The sequence below is a fragment of the Eleginops maclovinus genome, chromosome 9 (genome assembly GCF_036324505.1).
Source record: "Eleginops maclovinus isolate JMC-PN-2008 ecotype Puerto Natales chromosome 9, JC_Emac_rtc_rv5, whole genome shotgun sequence".
NCBI classification, from domain to species: Eukaryota; Metazoa; Chordata; class Actinopteri; order Perciformes; family Eleginopidae; genus Eleginops; species Eleginops maclovinus.
Genome location: NC_086357.1, coordinates 24209649 through 24235179, shown reverse-complemented (window position 1 = coordinate 24235179; position 25531 = coordinate 24209649). Strand labels below are relative to the sequence as shown.

Here is a 25531-nt window from a genome sequence, read left to right as displayed (position 1 = left end):
TTTTTGAACATTAAAGCATGGAGACATGTCAGTAGAGGCACTACATACAAATATGATATTGAAAATGAGCAGAATATCCATCAACAACATGTTTGCATCCAATATCCAATGGTTAAAGTTGAAAGTAAGGTTATGTTTAGTTAAATGGCCTACATCTGGGATCAGTGGTTAGGAAATAAATGTAGTTGAGGAAAAGTTTTCACAAGTATGGCAATAAAAAAAACCTGTGAATGTTTGCACAAACCCACGCCCAACCACAATATTGGTCTGTATTAACAAAACAGCAGTAATTTTTATGGAGCTCAACATAAAAAGGAGCCAGTGGTTGAAAACATCAGCCCCATCAGTCCTGGTCGGTGTCGCCCTGACTCTGAATCAGTGAACTCTCAGCCCTCTGTGTGCAGTGTTAACAGCCTTGGCACCGGAGATGGGCAGTGCCAAAACATCACTGCCAGCCCTTGTCATTAAGTTCAATCTTTTCATTAGATCCTGTCAATTTCCACTCAGATGCATTTTTACAAGCTGGAATACATTAACACTGCATTACGGGTGCTTTTAAGCAGGCCGTAAATGCACTGCTCTACCCCTGAACTTTGGAACCAAAAACAAAAAGCCAGGCTTGTTTTGGATGCAAACATGTTGTTGATGGATTCATAAAGTGTCTGATGCAGGTTTACAGAAGGTTCACCCTGTGAGCTGTGCCCACACTTGTTGCCTCAGGTGCCAAGAAAAACTCCAAACCGCAGCTCGTTACATCCTCATATCCTCTCACAGTCATCACAGGAAGACACAGCTTTCCATAGAAGTTTAATGTTACCAATTACACACAGGTGGTGAGTCATTAAGAGGCATGCTCTGCTTGCTAGGCAATGTCAGAAAAAGGTAAGGAGCCATTTGGTGAAGTGGCTCCAGACAACTTGTAATAGTGTCTCCAATAGTGGCATTAAGAGCTTGTCTGCGGGGCCAAAGCAGCAGGGCTCCACTCAGTGCCACGGATATGAACCCTGATTAACTGCAAATAAATCTCGACAGCTTTGCCTACCTCAGGGATCCAATTATGCAGTTTGTTTATGATTCTCTGCCGTTTATGTAACCTGCTGTTTCACAGCGCTAGCTCTATTAAATATCATAATACCCACCTCAGCTCATAAATCAACCTGAGGTATGCACATTGTGCGTGGGCCTCCAAATACCAGCAGTGGAGCTCCCCATTGAGAGCATTGATTTCACTTTTATAAATATCCTGAGATGGTTCTGCCTGCCTGTCGGCCCACAGGGAGTGTAAACCTGAAATAAACACTGGGAGGAAAAACTAACCAGAGATTTAAACACATCAACAGGAATAGATAAATCTGAGCTCAGCGTACCGAGACGCTGATAAAAACTTCATTACTTTGGCCGGCAACCTATGTCCCAGTTAAAGCTGAAGAATGTGGGTACAGCTAAGCATAGCTTGGCTGGTATGAGTTGTGTAAACTCCCACAGCTACACCTGGAAATGACTTACCACATACTGCCCGAGGAATCCCTCTCTCCGAAGGCGCTGTAGGATCCATCTTGCCGCTTGTAGGTCAGTTGTCTCTGATAGCCTGGAGGAGAATAAAACATTCTAGAGTTTCTGTGAGCGTACTTTTAATAAGTCCTCAAAATAAGTGAGAAATGAGTACGATTATTGACACTTTTTTAGGTTAAACTGAGACAATCAGTCGCTCAAGTCTGTAAAAACTCCCAACTGAACATTTCCATCACTGCAGAGGCTTTGTTAAACGGGATAATGGGAACCTTCAATTGCGGTATGTAATGTAAACAAACTGTAAAAGGATAACTCATCCAAGAAGATATATGTATTAAGAGTAAACCGTTTTCAAAGTAAATTGTGTTTAATGTTCTATAGTGTCAATTTAAGTAGTGGCTCTTTTTCTTCTATACAGTTCATGCAGAGAATGGCTAAAGCACCAATTCCACATGCATTATTTTTCAGACCTCCTTGAAATGCTCTTTATGCAGTTCACAAAAACCTCATCAACATTAGGGATGAGTGTTGCAAACTAGCATTTGCTATAAACACTATGATACTTGCATTGGATAGCTGTTTTCAGTCTGTCAATGTATATTGTATCTGTCCCTACCAAGTAAACGATAGATAAATAATTAATATGGAAATCATAGTAGGTATGTTCCTGTTCTTAATACAGCCCAGCAGCTGAGTTCCCACTGTTAATGATGCTTAAACTTAAAATATTTTAACAGATTTCAGATCTTGAGGCTCTCTACTTTGGAGGAGCCTCTAATTTAACAACTTTAAGAAGGTCTAGCGAGACTACTGAAGGTGAGTCTTTGCAAATGTAAGTTGAGACAATGTTGATCTGTTGGTCTTCCTGTTCTGATCCATTGTCCAGAGTGTTTAGTGCTAAGCAAATCGAGGCGTCCTGGTTACACAAACAAAATCCAAGGAAGACTATTCTCCAATAGTTTCCAGAAAAACACCATAACAATATTTGTCTCTCGCTCAGCATTAGGTCACTTGGTCAGAGTCAGATTTGATATCAGCATGTTAAGGAAAGCCAGAATGTGATTTTAGCTTCTGTACCTTGCAGCAGGTAGTCAGTTGCTTCCGTCTCAACGTCAGAGCTGAGCTGCCGGGTCTTCTGCAGGTACTTCAGAACAAAGACGTTGGGGGCAAAGTGGATCATGTTCTGCTCTCCACATCCAAAGGGCAGCCGCAGCAGCTTGTCCAGGTTATTGAGGGTCGGCCCCATCACGTCCCCTGATTCAGTTGCACACATAAAACAAATATAAGGCACATGTACATCTTGACTGAGATAAATAAAGCTTTAAGGATTAGAAAGGATATCGTATAATGAAGGTAATAGAAGCTAATGTTCTGTAAACACAATAAATATTACGTATATGCGCACTGTCAATATGTTGAAGTGTCCTTGGGCAAAATACCAATCCTCAAAACCTCCCAGTATGTTAGTCACTTTGGATTAAAAGCTAAATGACATTTCGAACTTTACCAATCATAAACGCTGTGGCCCTCTCAGATCCAGGCACCATGTTGTGCGGGACCCCCAGAGTGAAGGCCTCATTGTGGTTCTCATCAGAGTCTTCCTTCCTCCAGATCTTAAACTCCCCGACTGACCCCCAGCCCGTTGAGAAGCCGATATGACGAACCTGGATGGACAAGGAAATGACTTTTGAAGGGAATCTGTAAAGATGAAATACTGTGAATAGTATATAAATGCTATAAAAGGAGTCAAACCTGTCCGTGGAATTGGCCTGTCCACTGCAGGATCACTGACTCATTTGATGGATGTAAACCATGGCCCACCTGCAGAGAAAAAAACACACAGGCTGAACAAACATCTAGCAGTCGAGGAGAAATCATTATGAAGCCACTTTAAAAAGTAACTGCTGCTTTCTTTGGACTCCCCTCATACTGAGCGCTAATAATGTCCTTCTGCCAAGTGTTGGTCACCCACCTCCCACACACACATCACAAATATACAAACAGACCCATGTAGAGCACATTTCCTCTACTAGAGTTACATTGCGTAATCATACTAAACTAAAGACCCACGGCTCATTCAACCCCGAAATGCCATCGTCCCCAGGAAAGTAAATGCTGTTGGGGTTGTAATACGCAGGCTTTTTAACTGCCGCCTTCGGTGAATGGCTCGAGGATAATGCTGTGCCAGTCACTGAGTGCCATGCGAGCACCCGGCCATGGATCACTGATTGTCCTCGCTGACATCGGCCCGTTAAGCGTGACCTTACAGGAAGCCATGCCAGTAAAAGTGGCGCCAGTCCTCCTAACACACAGACCCCATGGCCTGCTGGGTCCTTTTCACTCTCTTCTCTTTGTGTCTTTGTGGCATCCGCCTATGATCTAAACATAAATCTGTTGCACTTGTTGCTGCAGGACGTTATATCTATCTAGGTTCTCATATGTTTACATGCTAAACAGCCAATTAATTGCTGCCAGTTTATCACAGTAAACCAATTCATCTATTCATCCAAACAAAACTGAATTTTGGCAATTAATCGTCTTTAAATTGAAGACTCTTGGGATCAAACTTACACCGAATTGTCAAAATGAACAATAAAAAGCACACACTTTTCTCTAATTCTCAAAAAATGTAATGTTAAATAGTGTGACGGACTTTCATTTGAAGATTTTTATCTGTATACACTTCACATTATCAATCAGTTTATTGCGATGACTCCTGCTTGCCTTTAGCCAAGAATTCTGCTAACGGGAATACCCCAGTGTAGTTCAAACAAACTCTTGCCTAATCTGATAACGCTGTGTTTGTGTGCATGCATGTTAACATGGTCTGTTTATAGCTGGAAATATTTATTCATTTTGCAATAATTTCTTAATATACTGATAAAATACTTCTCATTTTTCAAGTATTTTATTAGCACAGACACATATACTACACATATATAAAGATAGGTTTTACTATATGCTTACTTCATTGATACTACATTAATGTATTGGATGACGAGAAAACAGGCTATATTGGGATATATGTCGTGATAGAAGAATAAGCCCTAACCCTGACACTCGGTACTGGAGATAGACTTCTTCATAATTTATATACAATATTTTCATTTACAGTTCCTGTTGGAATTATTTACATAATTCTAGTGTAATTTTCTTAATTCATCTGAGTCGTTTTTATTGCTTTTGTTTGGAAGGCATCTTTAGGCTTTATGAGTAGACAGGTTGAGGCGTAAAAGGCACCCAGGAATGGCATATCTTATTTTTAACAGGACAAGAGATGTTGTAGAAGCCCTTGTTTTTTGGTTTCGTTTGAGGACAAATTGCCACTACAGCTCCTTGGTCTCCTCACCTGCACCACGCCTCCCTTCCAGCTGATCCAGAAGCTGCGGAACTCGTCCCAGGAGAGGATGCCCGGTGTGGCCGCAGTGATCAGAGGCTCGCCCATCTTCCCCAACGAGATCCAGGAGCGAGTGTTCTGCCGGCCCCCGAGCACGATCTCCAGCATCTCCGCACTGTCGTGGGGGCTGGCAGAGAGGGCGAAGTGGGCGTCGTTGTGCGTCTTCACTGCCACCTGGAACTGGCTCATCTTGGCCGGCTTTTTCACATACTGATACTCGTACTTGTTGGGGGTGGAAATGTGGATTCTCTCTGAAAATTGTAAATATTAAAGACACTTGAAAAACGCATTGTACACTTATAAGATGAAACAGCACACTAGTATAGAATTAATGCATATATGAATTTAATTCATCATCATTTAGGGAGATGATACAGCAGGAAAACTATGATCTCACATTGGTTTCCTGATAAATTATTGAAAAATTATACAATATCAGGAAAATAAATCCATACTGACCATTGGGACAGAAGAAGACACTGTAGGTGTATTCCCTGGGAAGGCCTTCTGGCTGCAAGGAGAGTTAAGGAAGACAAGGAGGAAGAAAAGTGGGATAAATTAAGAAAATAATAAAGGTTTCAACATATAATATTCCTACATAATATTGAATAATTACAAAATATACAAAGCAAGTCTTTAACGCTCAAATATGTGCTCTCTTACCTCCACTTGGACGGTTCTACGAACATAATCCAGACCGATCGGGGTTCTTCTATCTTCCACATCGTTACTCGTTTTGCCGGCTTGCAGTCCATCTGCACAGCAGCTTGGTTCACTGTAGGCGATAGCGCGGGCTATTGGGACAGCACAAAGACGAAAATTATATCACAGCACAATATCATCCCATTGGTTGTTTAGAATGGTCAAACTATTGTGACTCCCCTCGGCTTGTTTCCACCCTATATGTAGTTAAGTGTTAACACTAAAATGCTAACAGTAGACCTGGGAATTTGGTCTACTGGGAATACTATGCAAAAACAGTTTCGACCTTTGCCAACGGAGATCTTGAACCCCATATAAAGAATCAAAAACTCACTCAGTATGGTAAGTCAAAAGTCATACTTGTGACTTGTGGCGATATTGCTTTGACCTTTGCTAATGTAGACATTGAGGCTGGTGCTTTATAAAGTCAATAAACGTTGCTCTCTATTTGGGAATTTATTGGAAAAATGTCTTTCATAGTGCTTCCAAACTTTCAAGGAATTTTGAAAACCTCAAAAAGTGAAGTCAAACATGACTAACACCACAACAAGGCCCCGTCTGTTACGTCATGTGTGGACATCAACATACGTTACACAGGACAACATGTCTGTAAGAGGACTCCACGTTCTACTTCCTGGAAGCACATTGGAAATGTGGCCCCGTGCCAGTGGCGCCTCTTTGTGTGTGTGAACTGAGAGGGAAACACAAGGGGCCAGGGGACAAGGAGTGGGGCCGTGGGGGGCCCATTGACCACCATTGACCTGCAAACTCATCAACATGCCACTGAGTGTCACAGCATAGCTCCGGCTGCCCCCCCGCTGCCGGCCTGCTTTGTTCTCACATGCGTTGTGCAGGGGACTGTTTGTAACTGTGTGTGGGGGACCAGATCACACACAGCTCGGCCCCTTGGCTCTCTTAAGTCAAAGGCTTGCCTTTTTGTGAGGCATCACACTGAGGCTCCGACATCCGGGTGAAAGGCTGATATTTCTTTCAAGTGCTAAGCCACTTAGCAGCTCCAATTATGCAACGTCCATTATGCAGCACAATCTAATCTCTATTGTTTTCATTGGCTTCTAAACTTTGAATCATACCTTAAGATAAAGGTTGTTTTGATTTTTGGTCAAGTTTCTATTTTGGTTCTGTCTTCTTCTGTTACCTTAGGACTGATGAATATAAAAAACAATATTGAAGATAAGAACAAAGGCGTCCTTTCTGTTCATATGTTGTGAAGATAAGGAAAGATAATAATAATTGTTGCAGTATTTTAACTGCTAATGGTTCATTTGATCTTTTATTCTAACCAACAGTGAAGCTACATGCCTGGTACAAAATGTTTCATATCTGTTAAATTTATATGAATTTGCCACGTGACCTTTCCTTTGTTATACCATTAAATGTGCATTCAGGAACATAATGTAAAAACCCAATAACACTGCCTGAAAAGGTTTTTAAAATGATGGATTTCAAAAGTTGATTAAAAGTCCTCCTTCCTTTTTCAATTTTTAGAAATGTAATGGCACCTGCTGTCTTCCATTTTATCCCCATTATAGTTTTATTGTGGTGATTCTTTACCCTATACGTTATGTTAAGTTGTACAGATTGTAAGCTCCTTCAAACAGATTTATGATTTGTGAAATATGCTATATATATAATTGACTTGACTCGAGTACCTGTGATGTTTGCAGACCCTAGTTCAGTGAACGACAGCACGATGGAGGTGGGTGTCGCCTCTCCGGGAGCAACACACTTCTTCCTGGTCAGATGGTGCTTTCCAGGGTGACCGATAAACTTTATGCCTTTGGGGACGGAGACTTTAACATGAACCTGTGTGAGAGGAAAGGAGAGAAGAGGAGATAAATGAGAGGCAATTGATCTCCTCTGACAGCTACAGTGATATCATTTCTGCCGGCACGCCCCTCCCTCATATAGCGTGTGCTCCTCAAAGCTCGGAAAGCGAGGGAGAATTTTTAAATCACATTGTGAATTTTCCATGCTCACTGACTCATGCTTCTCGAGCTCCCTGAAGGATTAAGTTGCACTCATTGTCCAATTTTCACAGAGGCTCAGTAATGCGGAGGGATCTTTTAACTGTTCTTTATCCACACGCCACCAGTCGTAAATAACTAAGCAGGAAATATAGGAATCACATGTTGCTGGGACGGACATCAAAGCAAGGGCTACTCTGGTTTGTATATTCACCTAACATGACATCAGGGCAGCACACGCACAGGCCATTTAACGGGCTCATCTGCAAACACCATGATGTCATGTGAGAGGAGCGCAGGATGGACCCATTTAAGGCCAGGACGGAGCTTAAAGGGCTACAGAGTGAGCGCTTGAACATACTTCCAAACTAATCCCATAATATCACATTAAAAACCACCTGCGCTTCCTTTGGCCACCACTTCTAGTCCGTGAGAACCAATATGCCTACAATCGTTCCATAATAAGCCTTGCTTTGATTATCGAAATGTTTTGACATCACCGATGAGGCACATCATGTGTTTTTAGGATGGTTCCCAGCACCTGGTAGATGCTCTGTGTCTCCACAGACTTTATATCAGACATGTTTATACTTGGACTTAATCTGGGGATTGATCTTGTGCTGTAATGTTTAAATTGTAAAGCCCTCGAACAAGATTGTCATATCGGGCTGTATGAAACAACTAACGTCACCTTCCCACTGAGGAGACAGCCTATGTTGTCTACTCATGTCCTTACACTGCGAAAGTCCACGTGCTGAGATTTCACACATTAATAGTCATTAACATCACGTAACGGGATGTTGTTGTTTGTTGTTTGTTTAGCAGTTTAACACTTTTTCTGACACTGTCAGTTACTCGTGTCCTTCCAGTCCATCTTTGTTGATGCTAACTGACCTTCAATGTGTCGTTTCTCGTACAAATGACATGAACTAACACATTAATGCACAAGTGATGTAAGAGTGCAATTTAAAGACCTTATTAAGGGCATATAAAAGGCAATTAAATACCTGTTTCACCAGCAAGCCTATCAAAAAAGTATGAAAAGTGTGATGGGGAACCAATTATTATTTTGACATTGACACAATTTTCATTATTTTGGCTCTGTACCCCACAGCAATGGATTTGAAATGATGTATTTTAAGTGCAGACTTTCAGCTTTATTTTGAGGGTACATCCAGATCAGGTGAATGGTGTAGGAATTACAACACATTTTATGCATGGTATCCTCTTTTTAAGGGACCAAAAGTAATTGGACAATTGGCTGCTCGGCTGTTGCATGGCCTGGTGTGTGTTATTTCCTCATTAGTTCATTTACAAGGAGCAGAAAAAAGATCTAGAATTAATTTCAAGTGTGTTATTTGAATTTGGAATGTGTTGCTGTCAACTATCAATATGAAGTCCAAAGACCTGTCACTACCAGTGAAGCAAGCCGTCATTAGGCTGAAACATTAAAAACCATCAGAGACATACCAAAAACATTAGGTGTGGCCAAATCTGCTATTTAGTACATTCTTGAAAAGAAAGAACGCACTGTTGAACTCAGCAACACCAAAAGACCTGGAAGACCATAGAAGACCACTGTGGTGGATGACCTACACAACAGTTTGCCAGATCAAGAACAATCTCCAGGCGGTGGGTGTATCTGTGTTAAAGTAAAAAATTAAAAGAAGACCTCACCAGAGCAAATACAGAGGGTTCTCCACGTGATGTAAACGTTAGTGATCCTCGAAAACAGGAAGGCCAGATTAGAGTTTGCTAAAAGCCATCTAAAAGAGCCTGTACAGATCTGGAAAACGTCCTATGGACAGATGAGACAAAGATCAACTTGTACCAGAATGATAGAAAGAGAAGAGCATAGAGAAGGGAAGGAACTGCTCATGATCCAAAGCGTACTCCTCATCAGTGAAGCATGGTGGTGGTAGTGTTATGGCGTGGGCATGTTTGGCTGCCAATTGAACTGCTTCCCTTATATTTAATGATGATGTGACTCCTGACAAAAGCAGCAGGATGAACGCTGAAGGGTTTCGGGCTATATTATCTGCTCATATTCATCCAAATGCTTCAGAACTCATTGTGCGGCTCTTCACAGTGCAGATGGACAATGACCTGAACCATACTGCAAAAGCAACCAAAGAGGAATTCCTGCAATGGCCAAGTCAATCACCTGACGTGAATCCAATTGAGCATGCATTTCACTTGCTGAAAACAAAACTGAAGGGAAACTGCCAAAAGAACAAGCAGCAACTGAAGACAGCCGCAGTAGAGGCCTGGCACGCATCAGCAGGGATGAAACCCAGCGTCTAGTGATTTCTATGGGTTCAAGACTTCAGGCTGTCATTGATTGGAAAAGATTTGCAACCAAATATTAAAAGTGACAATTTTATTTATGATTATGTTACTTGGTCCAATTACTTTTGGTCCCTTAAAAAGGGGATACCACGCATACAATGTGTCATAATTCCTACACCATTCATCTGATCTGGATGTAAATACCCTCAAAGCTGAAAGTCTGCACTTAAAGCACATATGGAGTTTTTGATTTCAAGTCCATTGTAGTGGTTTACAGACCCAAAATAATGAAAATTGTGTCAATGTCAAATATTTATGGACCTGACTAATGAACTAAGTTGGTGTGGTTTGGACCCCTGTTAGTTGCAAAATTGGGTAAATTCAGAATTGAAGACCGGCATATACTCTTAAAATCGTATTTCCTTACTAACTTTCTTTTAAAACATGGCTCACCGTTATATTACATGCAAACACTTAGCAGGTTATGGGCTGAAACATGAGTATGGCCCTTTATTCTCTATCCCTGTAAAGAGGTACATTGTCCTCTTCTTCATATGTATGAGATAAAGAGTGTGACGTTAGTACTGAGTGAAAAAGTCTGCTGATGATCCTTAAGGCACATATGCTGCACCATTTAAAGGTGATTCTTGTTGATCTGTCCTCTCATTCACCATCTTACCTCAGCACAGGTTGGCAGGTAGTTGTAGACGGTGACGGGGACCTTGGTCTGCTCCCCTCTGATCAAACTGTAGGGCAACGTGAAGTCAACGAAGAAGGGCTTGAAGGTTCGAAGCTCGGCTCTCTTTGCTAAGCCCAGACCCTTCTCCTCCGACAGGCCGATGGCTTCTGTCACCCATGTGGTGATCGAGTCCGGCACCTCCAATCGCAGCTCGGCCTCCCCGCTCTCAGAGCTGCAAGTTACACATGCACAACTTGAGTGGCAAATTTAGTTGGAAAGAAAATAGTTTTAGCATCTTTTCATAAAGCAATAAAAAAGCTGCAGACTACAAGGATGTGTTTGATGACGGCAGATCACTTTTATGTGAGTAACACCTGTGTCAACACCAACACCTGCACCAATGTAAGTACAGTAAACACGCTAAAATGGATAAGTGGTGGGGGGATAGTCAGGTGTTGACCGGATCTGTTTCTTTGGATGAAATGGACTGACTCATTATTGGCAAATGTAATGTTGGTGTTGGCAAACGGTCGCAGGATATCATAAAAGTTGAAAAACTCCATGCAGGCTGTTTCTTTTGATCAAAGTTGCCCAAAACCCACTTTAATAGACTTTTAAAGGGAAATCAGAGCTTTGGAGTTTGCAGGAAATTAGGCAGAACTGAAGTCCCATCCAAAGGAATCAAGCATATGGAAATCTATGGGCAGTTCATTTACATTGGCTGAAAATGAATGGAAGCAGCTGTTGAGAAAGTGACAGTCCGTTCCAACATCGCCCACTTGAAATGAGGCACATTCACACCCAGATTGGGGGAAATACGGGACCTTTCCTCTCTCAAATCTCCCATCTTCACTTGCTGTTTTCTAACCTCGAATTCCAATCTTCTCTACCAAATTCGCCCTCTCATTTCGTACGTTTCTTACGATTAGATATGAAGCGATATGATACAGTACGGAACATTAGTTACGAAACATTCCAATATGATACATTACGATACATTACGGAACATTCCGATACGATACATTCCGTTACGATACATTACAGAACATTCCGATACGATACATTACAGAACATTCCGATACAATACATTCCATTACGATACATTACGGAACATTCCGATACGATACATTCTGTTACGATACATTACAGAACATTCCGATACGATACATTCCATTACGATACATTACGGAACATTCCGATACGATACATTCTGTTACGATACATTACGGAACATTCCGATACGATACATTCCGTTACGATACATTACGGAACATTCCGATACGATACATTCCGTTACGATACATTACAGAACATTCCGTTACGATACATTACAGAACATTCCGATACGATACATTCCATTACGATACATTACGGAACATTCCGATATGATACATTCCGATACGATACATTCCGTTACGATACATTCCATTACGATACATTCCGTTACGATACATTACAGAACATTCCGTTACGATACATTACGGAACATTCCGATACGATACATTCCGTTACGATACATTACGATACATTCCGTTACGATACATTCCGTTACGATACATTCCATTACGATACATTCCGATACGATACATTACGGAACATTGCAACAATACTTGATTGTCGGGTAAAACCTAAACCTTTTCTTATATCACAGCAGCTCCGTTTGCAACATGAACAAGAAAAAAATATTAAGACATAAACGAGGAAACAGACTTTTACCAAACCAATTTCTGCTCACAGAATCACACTTAGCTAATGTTGCTTATCTCCAAGTTTGGTTTTCTATGCTCTAAAGCCACACAAATCAGGTTCTTTTGTTTGGGGCAAGACTTTAATATAAATAACGGCTTTTAAGTTTGTTGTAATCAAGTGCCATGTAACTAAATCCCCTCTAATATGCTTGTATATCTCAATGTTTGTTTATTGAAATATATTCTACACACAGATGTGTCTCTCCGAAGCAAACACATCTGTGTGTGTTAACAACATCAATAGCAGGAGTTATCACAAATGCTGCAAAGAATTTCCCTTTGTTTGTTTGAAAAGCTTCAGTTTAAAACAATTTCGACTGTTTAGACAGCTATAGACTTTAATTAAACCAGAAGACACGGTGTTAGAACAGGTCTCAGTGTGAGGGGAAGTATTTAAAACAACAAAGGCAGAAATAATAAAGTTTACGACAATATGCCTTATATCTACATTTGTCCCTTCGCAACTCCCTTTATTTCATCCTTTCAGGTTTTTGCTCCTCTCCACTCAGACCACCAGATATACACAATATGTTGCACCTGATTAGCCACATGCATGCAATACCCACAAACTCACACTCACACCCATTTGAAATATGTATACAAAAGTTTTAAATACCTGACGTTGAGGCAGTGCCACACCCAAGTCTCTGGGAAAAATGTACGCCTTCGCTTCTCTGCTCTGCAACCAAAACACAAGCTGACATCAATAAAGGGTTTCAGCTGCTCACAATAAAACAACACCATAATTGGAAAATGTATTATTGTGAATTCCACAGTGACAATCCCTAAGTCACGTCATGTGTTTACTGTTCATCACTAAAGAGAGAAGTGTTCGTGCCATTAAGGAATGTGCACCAACAACAAACTCATTTATTTTGTCATGTTTATGTCTTTCTTATTACATCACTCATTTCGGAGACCTTTTTTCAACCCCGGCATGACGAACACTGACATGGGTATCGCTATAATATCATTCTAGGAGCATTAAGTAAGTATTGCTCTCACATGAGTTTGCTTTCAAGTGAAAAGCAGATGTTAATTAACTGTGTGTGGTCCAGACAAAGATCACAGTAGATTTTCTTCAATAACTTGTTTTTGATGTCTTTCATAATTAGGGACATGTAATAAGTATCAGGGGCATTTTAAAAAGAATATACTCAAATAGAGGGAGTTAGAGAGACCATCTAACACATAAAGGGGCCATCCTAACAGAGGTTTCATTATTCAATAGCCTTCTTTTCAACAAATGAATGACCTCCTGTGCAAGATACTTCTCTACGGCAGGTTGTTTACCTGGCTGTGGGTCGAGAGTGCATGGCAGCCACTAAGGTGGAGGTGTGCGGCAGGAAGGCGGGAACGGCCTCGTCCGTGTACATGCCTCCACTCTGCCGGTGGTTCAAACTCACCATGTCTGTCATCACAACCAGCCCTGTTTCCTGTGGTAAACAAACAGAGGAATAAAAACATACAATGATTTCTATTTTTCATCCCCATAGCATCACTAAATGCTTTGTAACGAAGTGTGTGTTCTCACTGAGAAAGCAAAGCGTGCATCCTTGGTGATGTCCCAGTGCCATGGGAACACAGAGGAGCGCCTGCGTCTCCTTGAAGACAGCCCTGGCCACCAGAAGTGTCCGTCATCTTTGGGAATCCCGAAGGCATCCGAGACATCGAAATCGGCCAGCTCTTTAAAGACCTGCACACAGGAAACACATTCATAGACTTCTTTTAAGACAAACAACCAATAAGACTGTGGGGCGGTTGTGTAATGGGCTTCTACCAATCGGATTAATTGGTGGTTCGATCCCCAGATCCGGCAGTCAATATGGCAAAGTGTCCTTGGGCAAGATACTTAACCCCAAATTGCTTCTGTAGCCATTTCTATAGTATTCAAGTGATGGTTTCTTTGGATTAATATCATGTTTTGTAGCATTTCATAAAGATGTAGCTACTTACACATACTAACATGGACATAAGGATTGTTAAATATAACTGAAACTTAACTGACCTTGTCTGGACTGAGCTGGAAGTCAGGCTTCAACAGGTAAAGGCTTTTATCGACAGTGGCTACACACACACAGGACCCTTTTTCTCCACGGACACGTAGAGTCACAGGGTCCCCGGGCAGAGACTCGTTACTCGACAGAGAAACAGAAACCTGCAAACCAATCAACACAATTCAACACACAACACTTTAGAGATAAAATTAACATTTATATGGACTAGCCTGAAAGTTTTTTGGACCCGTACTGTATGAACAACCTCAGCTACCTAATTTGGCAGTAGAGATACAACTTACTATGATAATTATTTATTGATTAATTTCATTTTCTGTAAATAAAATCCTTGCATTTGAAAGATGGAGCCAAACATGTATTTAAGATGCAGCATTGAAAGGGGGTACCTGCATACTTGGACCCAGGAAAATCCCCCAAAATCCAGTAGAATTAGATTTTAATTCTGATAAATGGCATGGTGAGAAATACATTATTAAAGTTGATTCATTTACTATTGATCGCTTGAACTAATCAACTCACTGAATGTTTCAGCACTAGTTGGCAGTGTTGCATGACAGTTCCTACGCAGGAATGTTTGTTTCCTATACATTAGACACATTTCCATCCTATACTGTTAAACTGTAAGATGTGGTGGGAAACATAAGGCCAGAGAGTGGAAAACTACAGGCTCTGAAGGAGGGGAGGGATGGTGAGAGTCGGCCGTAAACTTTCACATGTCAAAAGTATTTTTCGGCAGCGCGCAGTCACAAATTAGCCCCGTTAATCGGTTCCGCTGCCCTCCTTTCACCACTCTGTAACCTGTCATTCTGCGCTGTCACGACCCCACTCATCTGCCTGCGGCCTGCAGTGCTCTGTCTCATCATGCCCTCACAACCCCCTCCTCCAACAGACACTCACACACACACTCACGGAGAGTGTTGTAATGGCATACCAGGGAGCTGTAAATACTTCAGGGAGTTAACTCCACCTAATGCAGGCAGGAACTGTGGAGCTCTCCCAGGCCAACACAGCTGTTTGTTTACAGACATCACTGTGGACCGAGCTGCTGCATGGATACCTCCACTCAGATCCAACATGTATGCAGACTTTTTCCACGTTTTTTTCTATTAAGCTATTTTTATTATAACTAATTCACATCCAACTTCAACGTTTAAGCAACATTTAGTCACATTCACTTTTACAGTAATAAAAGGGTGTTTCAGAAAAATGCTTTTAGTGGCATAAATTAAAGTTTAAAAAGAGGATTTTGTTCATTTTGTTTACATTGTTTTGTAGTGAGTTATGCTAATATCAATCATGTATAACATTAAAGCCCTTTAGTTTGTAGTAAACCAGAAGGAGAGAGTTATAATCAGAAGAAATCAGGGGGAAAGGCCTTACAACAGGCCTATTGAATTACTTTTGAAGGTGAATCGGATCTGAAAAAGCTAAAAATATTTTCTATGTCTGAACAGTTAAGCTTTGATTTTTAATATGCAAACAATTCACATTTTAAATCTTAGAATTTGGTTGTTGTTATAATAAACAAACCGTAGCATTTAGAATATCCTCTAGAATGAAAGCATCTCTGTTCTTAATGCCATGCATAAATAATGGACAGTCTGATGAGCCTACTAATATAATAATGTTAATGTCCATAAACTTTGAATGTAAGCGGGTTATTAAAATAAAACCACATATATATGGTTTCTAGATGATCCAAACCTTGTTCTCAAAGTCGGGCTCGATGGGGATTTGCAGACTGTCCGTGACGCCTTCTCCGTTTTCCCTCACGTAGTACACCAACAGGCGGCTGAGCGGTGCCATGCTGTGGCTGACGGGGAAACGTAGATACGACACACAGCTGTCCATCTCCGCCTGGGAGGAGGAAGAGCCTGCAACACCTGGAAGAGTGACAAGAAGTGAGGACACAGTCTTCATAAAGATTATCAAAGGAAAAATCAGATTCACATTTTCGTTGCAATTCACATTATTTGATATTCAAGTTTTTACTGAACTTTGTATATTTATAAAACATTTGTATTCCATTTTTTTAATACAGGATAAACATCTTACCAGAGGGAGATGGAGGCAGCTGGGTGGTATGGATGTTTTTGTCGAAGGTGACAGTCGCCCGTTTCCCTCGGTGCGAGGCGGTCAGGTTGGCAGCTTGTTGTCCCGACAGGATGATGTTCCCTCTGGACGCCACCTCGTAGTGCAGCGTGAAGTTACAGGGACAGGTAGATTTAAAAGCCACTTCTGCTTCTTGGCCGACCTATGCACACACAAACATGGAAACTAATTATATTTCATTTTTGTTAGACTTCATTTTTTGTGGTTTACCCCTGTTAGTACTAAACTCCCAGTGAGGTTAGCTTCAAAAGAAGGCATCACTGACCTTGAGTGGGGCTCCGGGGCTCTGGATCTGGATGTGACACCTGCTAGGAGAGTACCAGCTGCTGATGGACAGGTAACTGGGCAGGTACTGGTCCCCCACTGTCTTACCATCAATGGACGTCACCTTGGTCTATTCCAACCAAACAAACAAAGACTTACTTTCAATTACATTCTCACTTCACCCTGTTTACATCATTTACAACATTGGAAACTACCACCACTGACCTCCAGCCAGACATACTGGGCTGCTGTGGGGATGGAGGGGATCTCAAACGTGGCCTGGCCGTCCTTGGAGATCAGCTCGCTGGTGTACACGTTGTCTTTGGGGGTCAGCTCCGCCTTCACACGCACCATCACCCCATCAGCTGGACTCCCATCAGGGTAGGTAACCTCGATCTCAATGGAGGGAGTTAACAAACAGTAGGTAAATTCAAGAGAGAACAAGAGGGTAATATAAATAAACAATAAAAGCCTCATTTATCTTTATCCTGTTTTTTAATGTTTACTGTCCTTTTTATATAAACTTACAGTAAAAACCAAACTTATTCTACCTTGAACTATTTGTAAAGGTGCGTTTGGATTTGTTGCGTTTCAGTTTTTATCTTTAACATCTTTTTGTCTTATGCAAATCAAAGTGCAGGTCTTGTGTACATACAGTAGTAGTGTGTCCACATTCTCACCTTCCCTTTGTAGGGCAGACCAGGCTTGAACTGTTTGCGAGTGTCCTTGGAGTATTTGATGTCGATCAGCTGTTTATGGACGGGTGTTGAATCGTCAAATGTGGTTTGCCGGCTCCCATCCACACTGGTCACTGACGCCCAAATGCTTACAGTTCCCCTGAAGTGGTCGGCCACATCCACGGGCATCATGTCTTTGACACACAGGCTGAAGTTTGCCGAGCCTTTGATCTACGAGGAGGAAGAGGGGCTGTGAATGTGTGAAACTTAATTCTAGTGGCTGGGCTACGGCTCGCCCATAATAATAATCATTATGTAGAATGTACTGTGTGGTAATAATAGTATTAACCAAATTCAGCTCCAACTAACAATTGAGACACAATCAACAATCCTCTTCCATAGCAACCTTGAATGTGTTATAAACTTCATAAACAGCAGCCTCAACACAGAGCAGCTGAAAAGGGGATAAATGAACTGACCTCCATGTTTTTGATCACAGGATGGCCCATCTCGTGACGGTAGTACCCCACTCCATTCACCGTCATGTTCACTGTCAACTTCCCTGTGACTGGTTTCCCAAACGTATACCTGAACAACATCAAACCCAGACCATGTCAGATCTCTACAAGGCAGCTAATGTTATTGAATCAAAGAACAACTTAAATGCTTTGGGAAATTCCTCTCAAAGAGCAAGGAGAGGCACTTTTGCTTGATGTAGGGCTGGGCGATAAAGCTATGATACATGGTTTTAATGTATAACATTGCACAAGTTAAGTTCAATTTCTCAGAAAATCCTCATCATGCTTTAAGGGGCCTCAACAGCATGATGACCCTATATTGTGATGGAAGATTTTGGCCGTGTTCCCCGGGGCTACTTAAGTGACTTACTTGGCTCTGACAGTTGCCTGCTCACATGAGCTCAGATCACGGATGTAGTTTGGAGGATCAATCATCAACTCAAACTTGGGCATCACTGTGAGAAAGCACAGAATAACATTACAGTAACATATTTGACTTTTGGGTGTTTTTTTGTATCATAACGTCTTGTACCTGTGGCTTTCTTCACCAAATAACAACACTCATTGTACAGTTTCTTTAAAATGTGTATAAGAATAATGTGAAATTCAACAATGAAACACTAAGTGGAGCTTCTAAAGTTTGATGTACTACACAAAAATCTGAATACAAAAGAATAACACAAGATATAACTACATTTTAGTGTACTCTACTCTTGATAAACAGAGCTACTGACTGCTGCAGCTTGTGCATAAAGGGTCTCACCATATTTCTGCACTTCAAACGACTTGTTATAGGTGTGGCCCTGCACCTCCACAAATATAAACCACTCTCCAAACACAGGCTGGTCCGACAGAGGGAAACTCATGTTCACAACGCCTGCAGGGCAGAGAAATCCAGTTAACACCTTCAATGCCTCAATGCTTGAAAAACCATAAACATACCACAGTAGACATCTTTCTTGTGCTAGGAAGATTTGCAGTGCAAGTCCAAAATGTATTCCTACAGTAAAAACATTATCCGTTTAACCACTGCAATGATATTTGAATCTCTGACCTTGGTGTAATGATGGTGTAAATAAATGATAGAAGATGTGGCTCACCACAGCAGACAGACTTCAGACTTTTCCACTGGACCATCCTGGACCCTCTTGGATCCTAACAAAACAAATAAGGGTTGAGAAACCAGCATTGATGACTCATTTCACTTCAAAAAGCATTGAACTACGTACATATTCTGTCATTTTTGAGTGTAGTCTTACAGCCTTTGAACTGAACATGAACCCAAGACCTTTGAAAAATACTTCTACAACTTTTCCTCAGTGGATGCATAAGCTGCAGGTAAGACAGAGGCACAAAAGAAAGATATATGTGCTTGGTGCTAACCATAAGTCATGCATTTACCCTACACAAAATCCAGATCTGGAAAGAGAGACAATAAATGTGTGTGTGTGTGTGTGTGTGTGTGTGTGTGTGTGTGTGTGTGTGTGTGTGTGTGTGTGTGTGTGTGTGTGTGTGTGTGTGTGTGTGTGTGTGTGTGTGTGTGTGTGTGTGTGTGTGTGTGTGTGTGTGTGTGTGTGTGTGTGTGTTTGATAAAGACAAAACCAAGAGCCGAGAGAAGAAGCGCTTCCTTTCATGTTGTTTATCCTCGCACTGTTCCAAAGAGCACCCTGTTATCTAGGTGAGCTGCTCTGAGTCCTGCTCTGTAATCTCAGCACAGGCTGGGAACTTAAATTGCCACTGTCCCCTGGGTGGTCCCGCCAGACTCCACTCACCAAAACATACGCCTCAATCTGCAAAAAAGAGAGAGAAAGACAAAAACAAGACGTTATGAAATAGATACAAACTGTAAATCCTAGAGAGGATCCTAAACCCTCCTCCCCGACGCCTCTCCCCTCTCACTCCTTATCCAACAATCATCCATCTGTGAAAGTGAGGATTGCCCCGTACCAGCAGCGGACCTTTATAGCTGCACACATCAATAACGTGTCTGTCTGCACAGTTGCACAGTATAGTTGGAGCCATTTCTCACATTCCAACAGAAATGGTTCTAGCTTGGCTCATGAAAACAGGTAACTGAACATCTCTCTGAACTCCCAGCAGACCAGGTTTCTCCGATTAAATCCAGCAATAAGAGATGGAAAAGTATGTTTGTGTTTGATATGGTGAAAAGGTGGATGTATCAGTTGCATAATGTAAAGACAGAATTGTAGAACTTTTGAATAACATATTTAACCATTAGCATATTAATTAAAGGGGCCCTATGCTCATTTTCTGGTTCATGTTGAGCCTTTAATGTGACATATTTACATGCTTCAAAAAGCTCTTTATGTTTCTCATGCTGCCTGTGCTGCAGCACCTCTTTTCACCCTCTGTCTGAAAAAGGAACCCAATCTGCTCTGATTGATCTATCACGTACAAGGATTTGGAGCACTAGCCAATAAAAGTGTGACTGTTACATATTGATGTCACTATGTTACAGAAGTAAACAAAGGACTTCAATGGAGGTGTTACAGGCAGTTGGAGGGGGAGCGTGTGGGAGAGAAATTCCCTCTGGAGGCAACCTTGGGCTTTTACACTTTGCAGACCATGCGGTAAAATGCAACAAAACCTACAGTATATAAGATGCATCCAAGGGTTACTTTAAGACTATTACTAAATTCTTTATTGTTTGTTCGTCTGGAGGGGCGTGTTTGTTTGCAATGTTTTTAGGGGTATTTTGTTTCTTTTGAATTTGCTTTGACATGACATTCATTTTGAATTACCTTGTCATTCACTGGCCTCAGGTCGGGGGTGACTGTGTAGACATTGATGAACACTAAAGGCAGGAAGAAAAACACAATGTTGTAAAATATAGAAGGTCTGCCTCTTTTTAACTTAAAAGCATCAATGCTTATGTTTGTATAATTGAATCTGTGTCCCATCACTATATCACATCCGAACATGCAGCAGGATCAGGATCAAAGGATGTATTTCCATATTTGTTCTTCAGTTTCTACATGACGCCATCTTTGGGCTGATTTTAATTAACCAAAAGTTAGATTTTATGGCAAAACCCTAAAAAAAGAAATGAGTCTGAGCTCTCTGCTGCATTTCTGTTTGGTGATTAAGTGATTAACTAGCAGGTGCAGCATGAGGGAACCTTTATGTTTGGGTTTGTAGATGGGCTTGTCCATCTGGATGAAGACAGCTGTGCCCTTGCTCTCCACTGTGACGGTGGTGTAGTTGTGGAAGATGTAACCTCCCTCTGTCAGGTGACGGTTCCCCCACACCTTCAGATGGGCCTGGCCTCTCAGCCCAGTGGGAACCTGGTGGCAAACACACACACACACACACACACACACACACACACACACACACACACACACACACACACACACACACACACACACGATCAGAGTGTGCCAGATTTATCAAAAGTGAATTAGGTCAACAGGGGAAGGATTGAAATGTTCACTAAGCTGCTGCACCAAATTCAACTTAATTCGCCCCCTCCCCCTTTTTTAAATTATTATCATTATCTTATTAATTTTTTTATTTATGTCTATTTTTTTCTGGATATTTTTCGACTTTTTTTTATGTCTATTATTTTCTGGATATTTTTCGACTTATTTATTGATTTCTTGTTCATACTGTTGTCATTCATGTCTTCCTTCAATATTTTGGCTCCTTCAGACAGCTAAATGAAATGGAATAAACTGCTGACTCAAATGTAAATATGTTTGTATGATGAAACCGAAATAAGAACTACTAAAGTACAACAACAAAAAATCACCTTTATTCAAGATGTTAAGGAATAAAAGAAAATGTATTTAAACACCAGAGGAAGATGCCACGCTATAACACTACACATGACTGTACTTCACGAGAATGAGGGTGGAGGTTACAGGGAGGGGGAGAGGGAGACAGCGGGGAAGAATCGAGGTTGTGTACACTAGATTGATCTATTCCAGCCTTCGGGGGCGGCGGACCATACATGCACGTCAACAGCTGTTGCATATTATATCGAGGCTGTTACCTTATTCCCAATGAATGAGCAGAGACAGATGTTGCATTACAAATAATGTTAGTGTTGATTTGCATGTTGCCTGAGGAATGTGCACACAGCGGACAAGGGATTCTCACTACTGTGCAGCTGTCACCACTAACCAGCAGCAGTGCATTTTAAACATCTCTGGAAAGCAGCATGCATGTTAACGTAGTGAGGAACACAGATAGACTCACCTTTAGTTTGATGGTGCCTTTGTCTAAAATGGAAACAAGAAGATATGTTATTGTAGGAAGAGCATTTTCATTCTGGGAAATCTGTGTAAACATGTGTGTGAAAGTAATAATATCCAGGAGTTTTAAGCGCTCTTAAACCGTGGTGGAGTTTTTTTGTGGGTGTAAGCAGGAAATCCAGCTGCAGCCCGTCTCTATGCCCCTCTGAGGTAGAACAAACACCATCTATTAATGGTGCTGTCAAACAAATCCCACAGTGTATACACAGAGTGGCTGGTGGGATATGTGGAACTGATGCCTACAATCAGAGATAGTGTCTTTGAAAAGTTCCATCTTCAGTCTCTGTTTTTGCCACTTGTGTGATCCCTACATCCTTCCAATAAATCACACAAACAAGGTGTCTCACAGCTCGACTTGTTAGCGCAAGTTTCCCTTCTCTGTGCCGGTGTAACCTTAGCTTTGTTCTCACCGAGCAGTGAGCCGTGGCTGTGTGCGACCGACTGCCCCTTCACCGTCAGCTGCACCTGGACGCGCGTTTCTGCCTTCGCATTGAAGATGGTCACGCTCACACTCTCCTCCACGCCGGCTCGAAACACCGAGGGGGCAGCGACCAGATAACCCCTGTGGGAAGAGCAAAGAGTGCGTGGTGGGGAACGATAAGGAGGGAGAAAAGCGAGAGAAAGGAGGATGAAAAATGGAAGGGGAAAAAGGAGACAAATGCAAATTAGACAAAGTAGAGGAGGGAGAGGTGGAGGCAGGAGATACAGTGAAGGTCAGGAAACGAAGACACATGAGGAGGACCGAGGTAAATGCTTCCCGCTTTGTATAAAAGCATCAGCTAAATGATATGTGATGTCAGGTTATGTCCTACAGGTCAAATGAGCATGAATTCAGATTTGTTTCTCGCTTTCTCCCTGATGTCAACACACAAACAAACGGGAACATTCCACCTGGATTTGTGCAGCAAGATCAGGTTTAATTGCAACGGTTACCAGCGCCACAGTACCTGTTGAAAGCCAATGAGCTTTCTGCTCTGGTCTTTGCTCTTTGGGTGGTCTGGCACCTCTGACAGAAGCTTGGCGTCTGTTTTGAAAAATAACGACTGAGATTCCACACAGTCGCTCTGACATTTAATTGAGGGAAGGAGCCTGTCGCTGAGGTCACAGAGCAAAGGTCATTCTTTGATGCTTATCGATAGTGCAGGGGGGGAAAGCCCAATTTCAGTTTTATTTGCAGTGAAAGAATATGGCGTCTGGTGCTGAGGGACTATGCCTCTCAGGTAATAAAGAAATAATAATACTTTTTTTTTTAGACATAAAGCCCAACTTAAGATGCTCTTGTTGGCATAGTCCTGTGTAACTGAATGAGCAGTGTGATCCATTGGAGGTTGGGGCTGAGGGGAGAACTTGATAAAAGCCAAACGATGTGTTTTATATATATAGTATCTACAGCATGTTACTTGATGTGAGACATCATTAAGTACACCTACCACATGTGGCAGACTATGTACCTGAAACTTGAATATCTTCTTGTTTTTCCCAACTTAACCAAGTCATCCAACTCGTTTTTTTTTAGGCAAATAGGCCCACTCACCCGCTGAAAACTTAACTGAAGATCACACAAATTAGGAGTGAGCAAAGCCCTGAGCACAAGCCCAATTGCATGCCTGGGAGAGGGATCAGGTGGTTGGCATTACAGCACTACAGCATTACAGCCAGAGGCTACTGCAGTTCCTGAGAGAGAAAGTCATGAGAAAATCCCCTGGAAAACAAGGCTTCGGGAGAAGGGAGATAATATGAGGAAATTGACTCTGCAGCGTTTGATCTACAGTGAGTTTAACCAGCTCTTGGATGAGCGCGGATCAGGTGGTGGACCACGCTTATTGCAGTCACATGGCTCGATGTACTCAAGTTCTCATTGTTTTTGTCCAACTTCTCTCCTCAGCTGAGAGCTGCTCGGTGCCTGAGAAGGATTTGTGCTCTCTTTTGTAGGTGAAGTGTTTAACAGCCAGTTCCTTTTCAGTTCAGTCACATGGTGCAATGTTCTAAGACTTTTGCTTTTTGAACACATTTCACCCTCAGATCAGCCGTTTAACTAAGATTTAAGATGCTTTAGTGAATAAAGCCTGCATTGCTCATTATGTTTGGTTAATTCACTACATAAAGCGGCACACAATCCCTCCCAACTGGACTACCTGGAAGAATTGTTTACAACTCTTTGCTGTAAACACAACTAGCAAGGTCAGGATTAGGTTCTTCGGAAGCGGACTGATCAAAACAAAGTCAGAAGTCAATCTGAACTCTTTTGCCTCTGGGTCTGGACACATCAACTGAATGAACTAGACTACTGTCAAACACATGTATTTAAATATTGTTCAATGTCTCAAAAGGCATGAGAAAACATTTAAAACAGCTGCATATATACCAGCAATCGAAACAAAATCAGCAAAGTAACCTCTGAATATTTCACTGTGTGTGCTGCTGGCTGCAGTGAATGAAAAAGTCAAATGAAAAAAAACATGAATGGAGAGCTGTTGTGATACTACAATGTCATCATATGTTACGATATGAAATCCTCACATATTAACAAACAATCCAATAGTATTTATAGCTTCATTATGCATTGAGTACTGCATGTTAATGATCAAACTGTTTGCTGTACATTTTGCAATGAAAAAGTTACGTTTATTTTTGCTATAACCACAAACATTTGATCAATTTCTTGTGAAATTTTAAAGATTGAACTTAAAGTAATGTGGTCTTTTTCCGACAATTCCCGATTGAGAGCATCGGAAATGCTTGCAGTGAATTCAAAGCTCTGCTGCTCACTTCAAACACAACACATGCAACACAGGATACTTACTGTCTCTCTTGTGCAGAACTGGTGCTCGGGTTGCAGAGGAAAAAAGTCCATGAAAGACTCAAAGCTGTCAAAGACCACCGCAACATGTTGGCCCCACTTCCCAACACAATGCTGGTCTTCTATCGGAGTTTGGGATCTTCCAACTCTGAATGAGAGGTTACATGAAATGTTCGCAGTCCGCAGCTCTCTCACTCTTTATATCCATTGGCGTGGTTGGTGTGCAGAGCTTCGTCCGGAACTTAAACTTTTTATAATCATCCCACTTCGCCAAATCCACTTCCAAGCGTGTTTTTTTTCCTCCTTTTAGAGCCCCGAGTACACGGACAGTCCTCTCCCATGTGCCTTCACCCGCCCCGGTTCCGTTCTCTCATATTTCAGCATTACAAATTGGAAGCGTCCTCCCACTTCAGCCAGCAGTAAAGAAATGTTTGACATGTAAAAAAAAATCCGTGCAACTATTGCTTCCCCTCGATTGCTCCTGGTGATCAGGAGGCGATGGGAGACGGGCTGCACTCCATTCTCTTCAATAGCTGCTCTCCCTTCTGTGCTG

The 25531-nt window shown here is 41.7% G+C and overlaps 1 protein-coding gene across 1 annotated transcript in view; it reads right to left on the bottom strand.

Annotated features, from left to right (window-relative positions):
* The window catches only part of cpamd8 (C3 and PZP like alpha-2-macroglobulin domain containing 8), a 45927-nt gene extending 20409 nt beyond the window's left edge, over nt 1–25518 (bottom strand). The window contains exons 1-28 of the mRNA XM_063892167.1: nt 24982–25518; nt 22589–22740; nt 22123–22145; nt 21041–21206; nt 20664–20716; nt 19674–19691; nt 19002–19056; nt 18665–18778; nt 18272–18356; nt 17863–17971; nt 17387–17614; nt 16932–17102; nt 16708–16836; nt 16386–16584; nt 16035–16213; nt 14321–14470; nt 13847–14008; nt 13606–13748; nt 12929–12991; nt 10565–10796; nt 7282–7435; nt 5573–5703; nt 5369–5420; nt 4862–5160; nt 3265–3333; nt 3020–3176; nt 2590–2766; nt 1507–1588 (exon numbers count right to left, since the gene is read on the bottom strand). Coding sequence (XP_063748237.1) covers nt 1507–1588; nt 2590–2766; nt 3020–3176; nt 3265–3333; nt 4862–5160; nt 5369–5420; nt 5573–5703; nt 7282–7435; nt 10565–10796; nt 12929–12991; nt 13606–13748; nt 13847–14008; nt 14321–14470; nt 16035–16213; nt 16386–16584; nt 16708–16836; nt 16932–17102; nt 17387–17614; nt 17863–17971; nt 18272–18356; nt 18665–18778; nt 19002–19056; nt 19674–19691; nt 20664–20716; nt 21041–21206; nt 22123–22145; nt 22589–22740; nt 24982–25067 — 3638 coding nt within the window. The 5' untranslated portion in view covers nt 25068–25518. The remainder of the gene's footprint in view (nt 1–1506; nt 1589–2589; nt 2767–3019; nt 3177–3264; nt 3334–4861; nt 5161–5368; nt 5421–5572; nt 5704–7281; nt 7436–10564; nt 10797–12928; nt 12992–13605; nt 13749–13846; nt 14009–14320; nt 14471–16034; nt 16214–16385; nt 16585–16707; nt 16837–16931; nt 17103–17386; nt 17615–17862; nt 17972–18271; nt 18357–18664; nt 18779–19001; nt 19057–19673; nt 19692–20663; nt 20717–21040; nt 21207–22122; nt 22146–22588; nt 22741–24981) is intronic.
* Nucleotides 25519–25531: the final 13 nt, after the last annotated feature.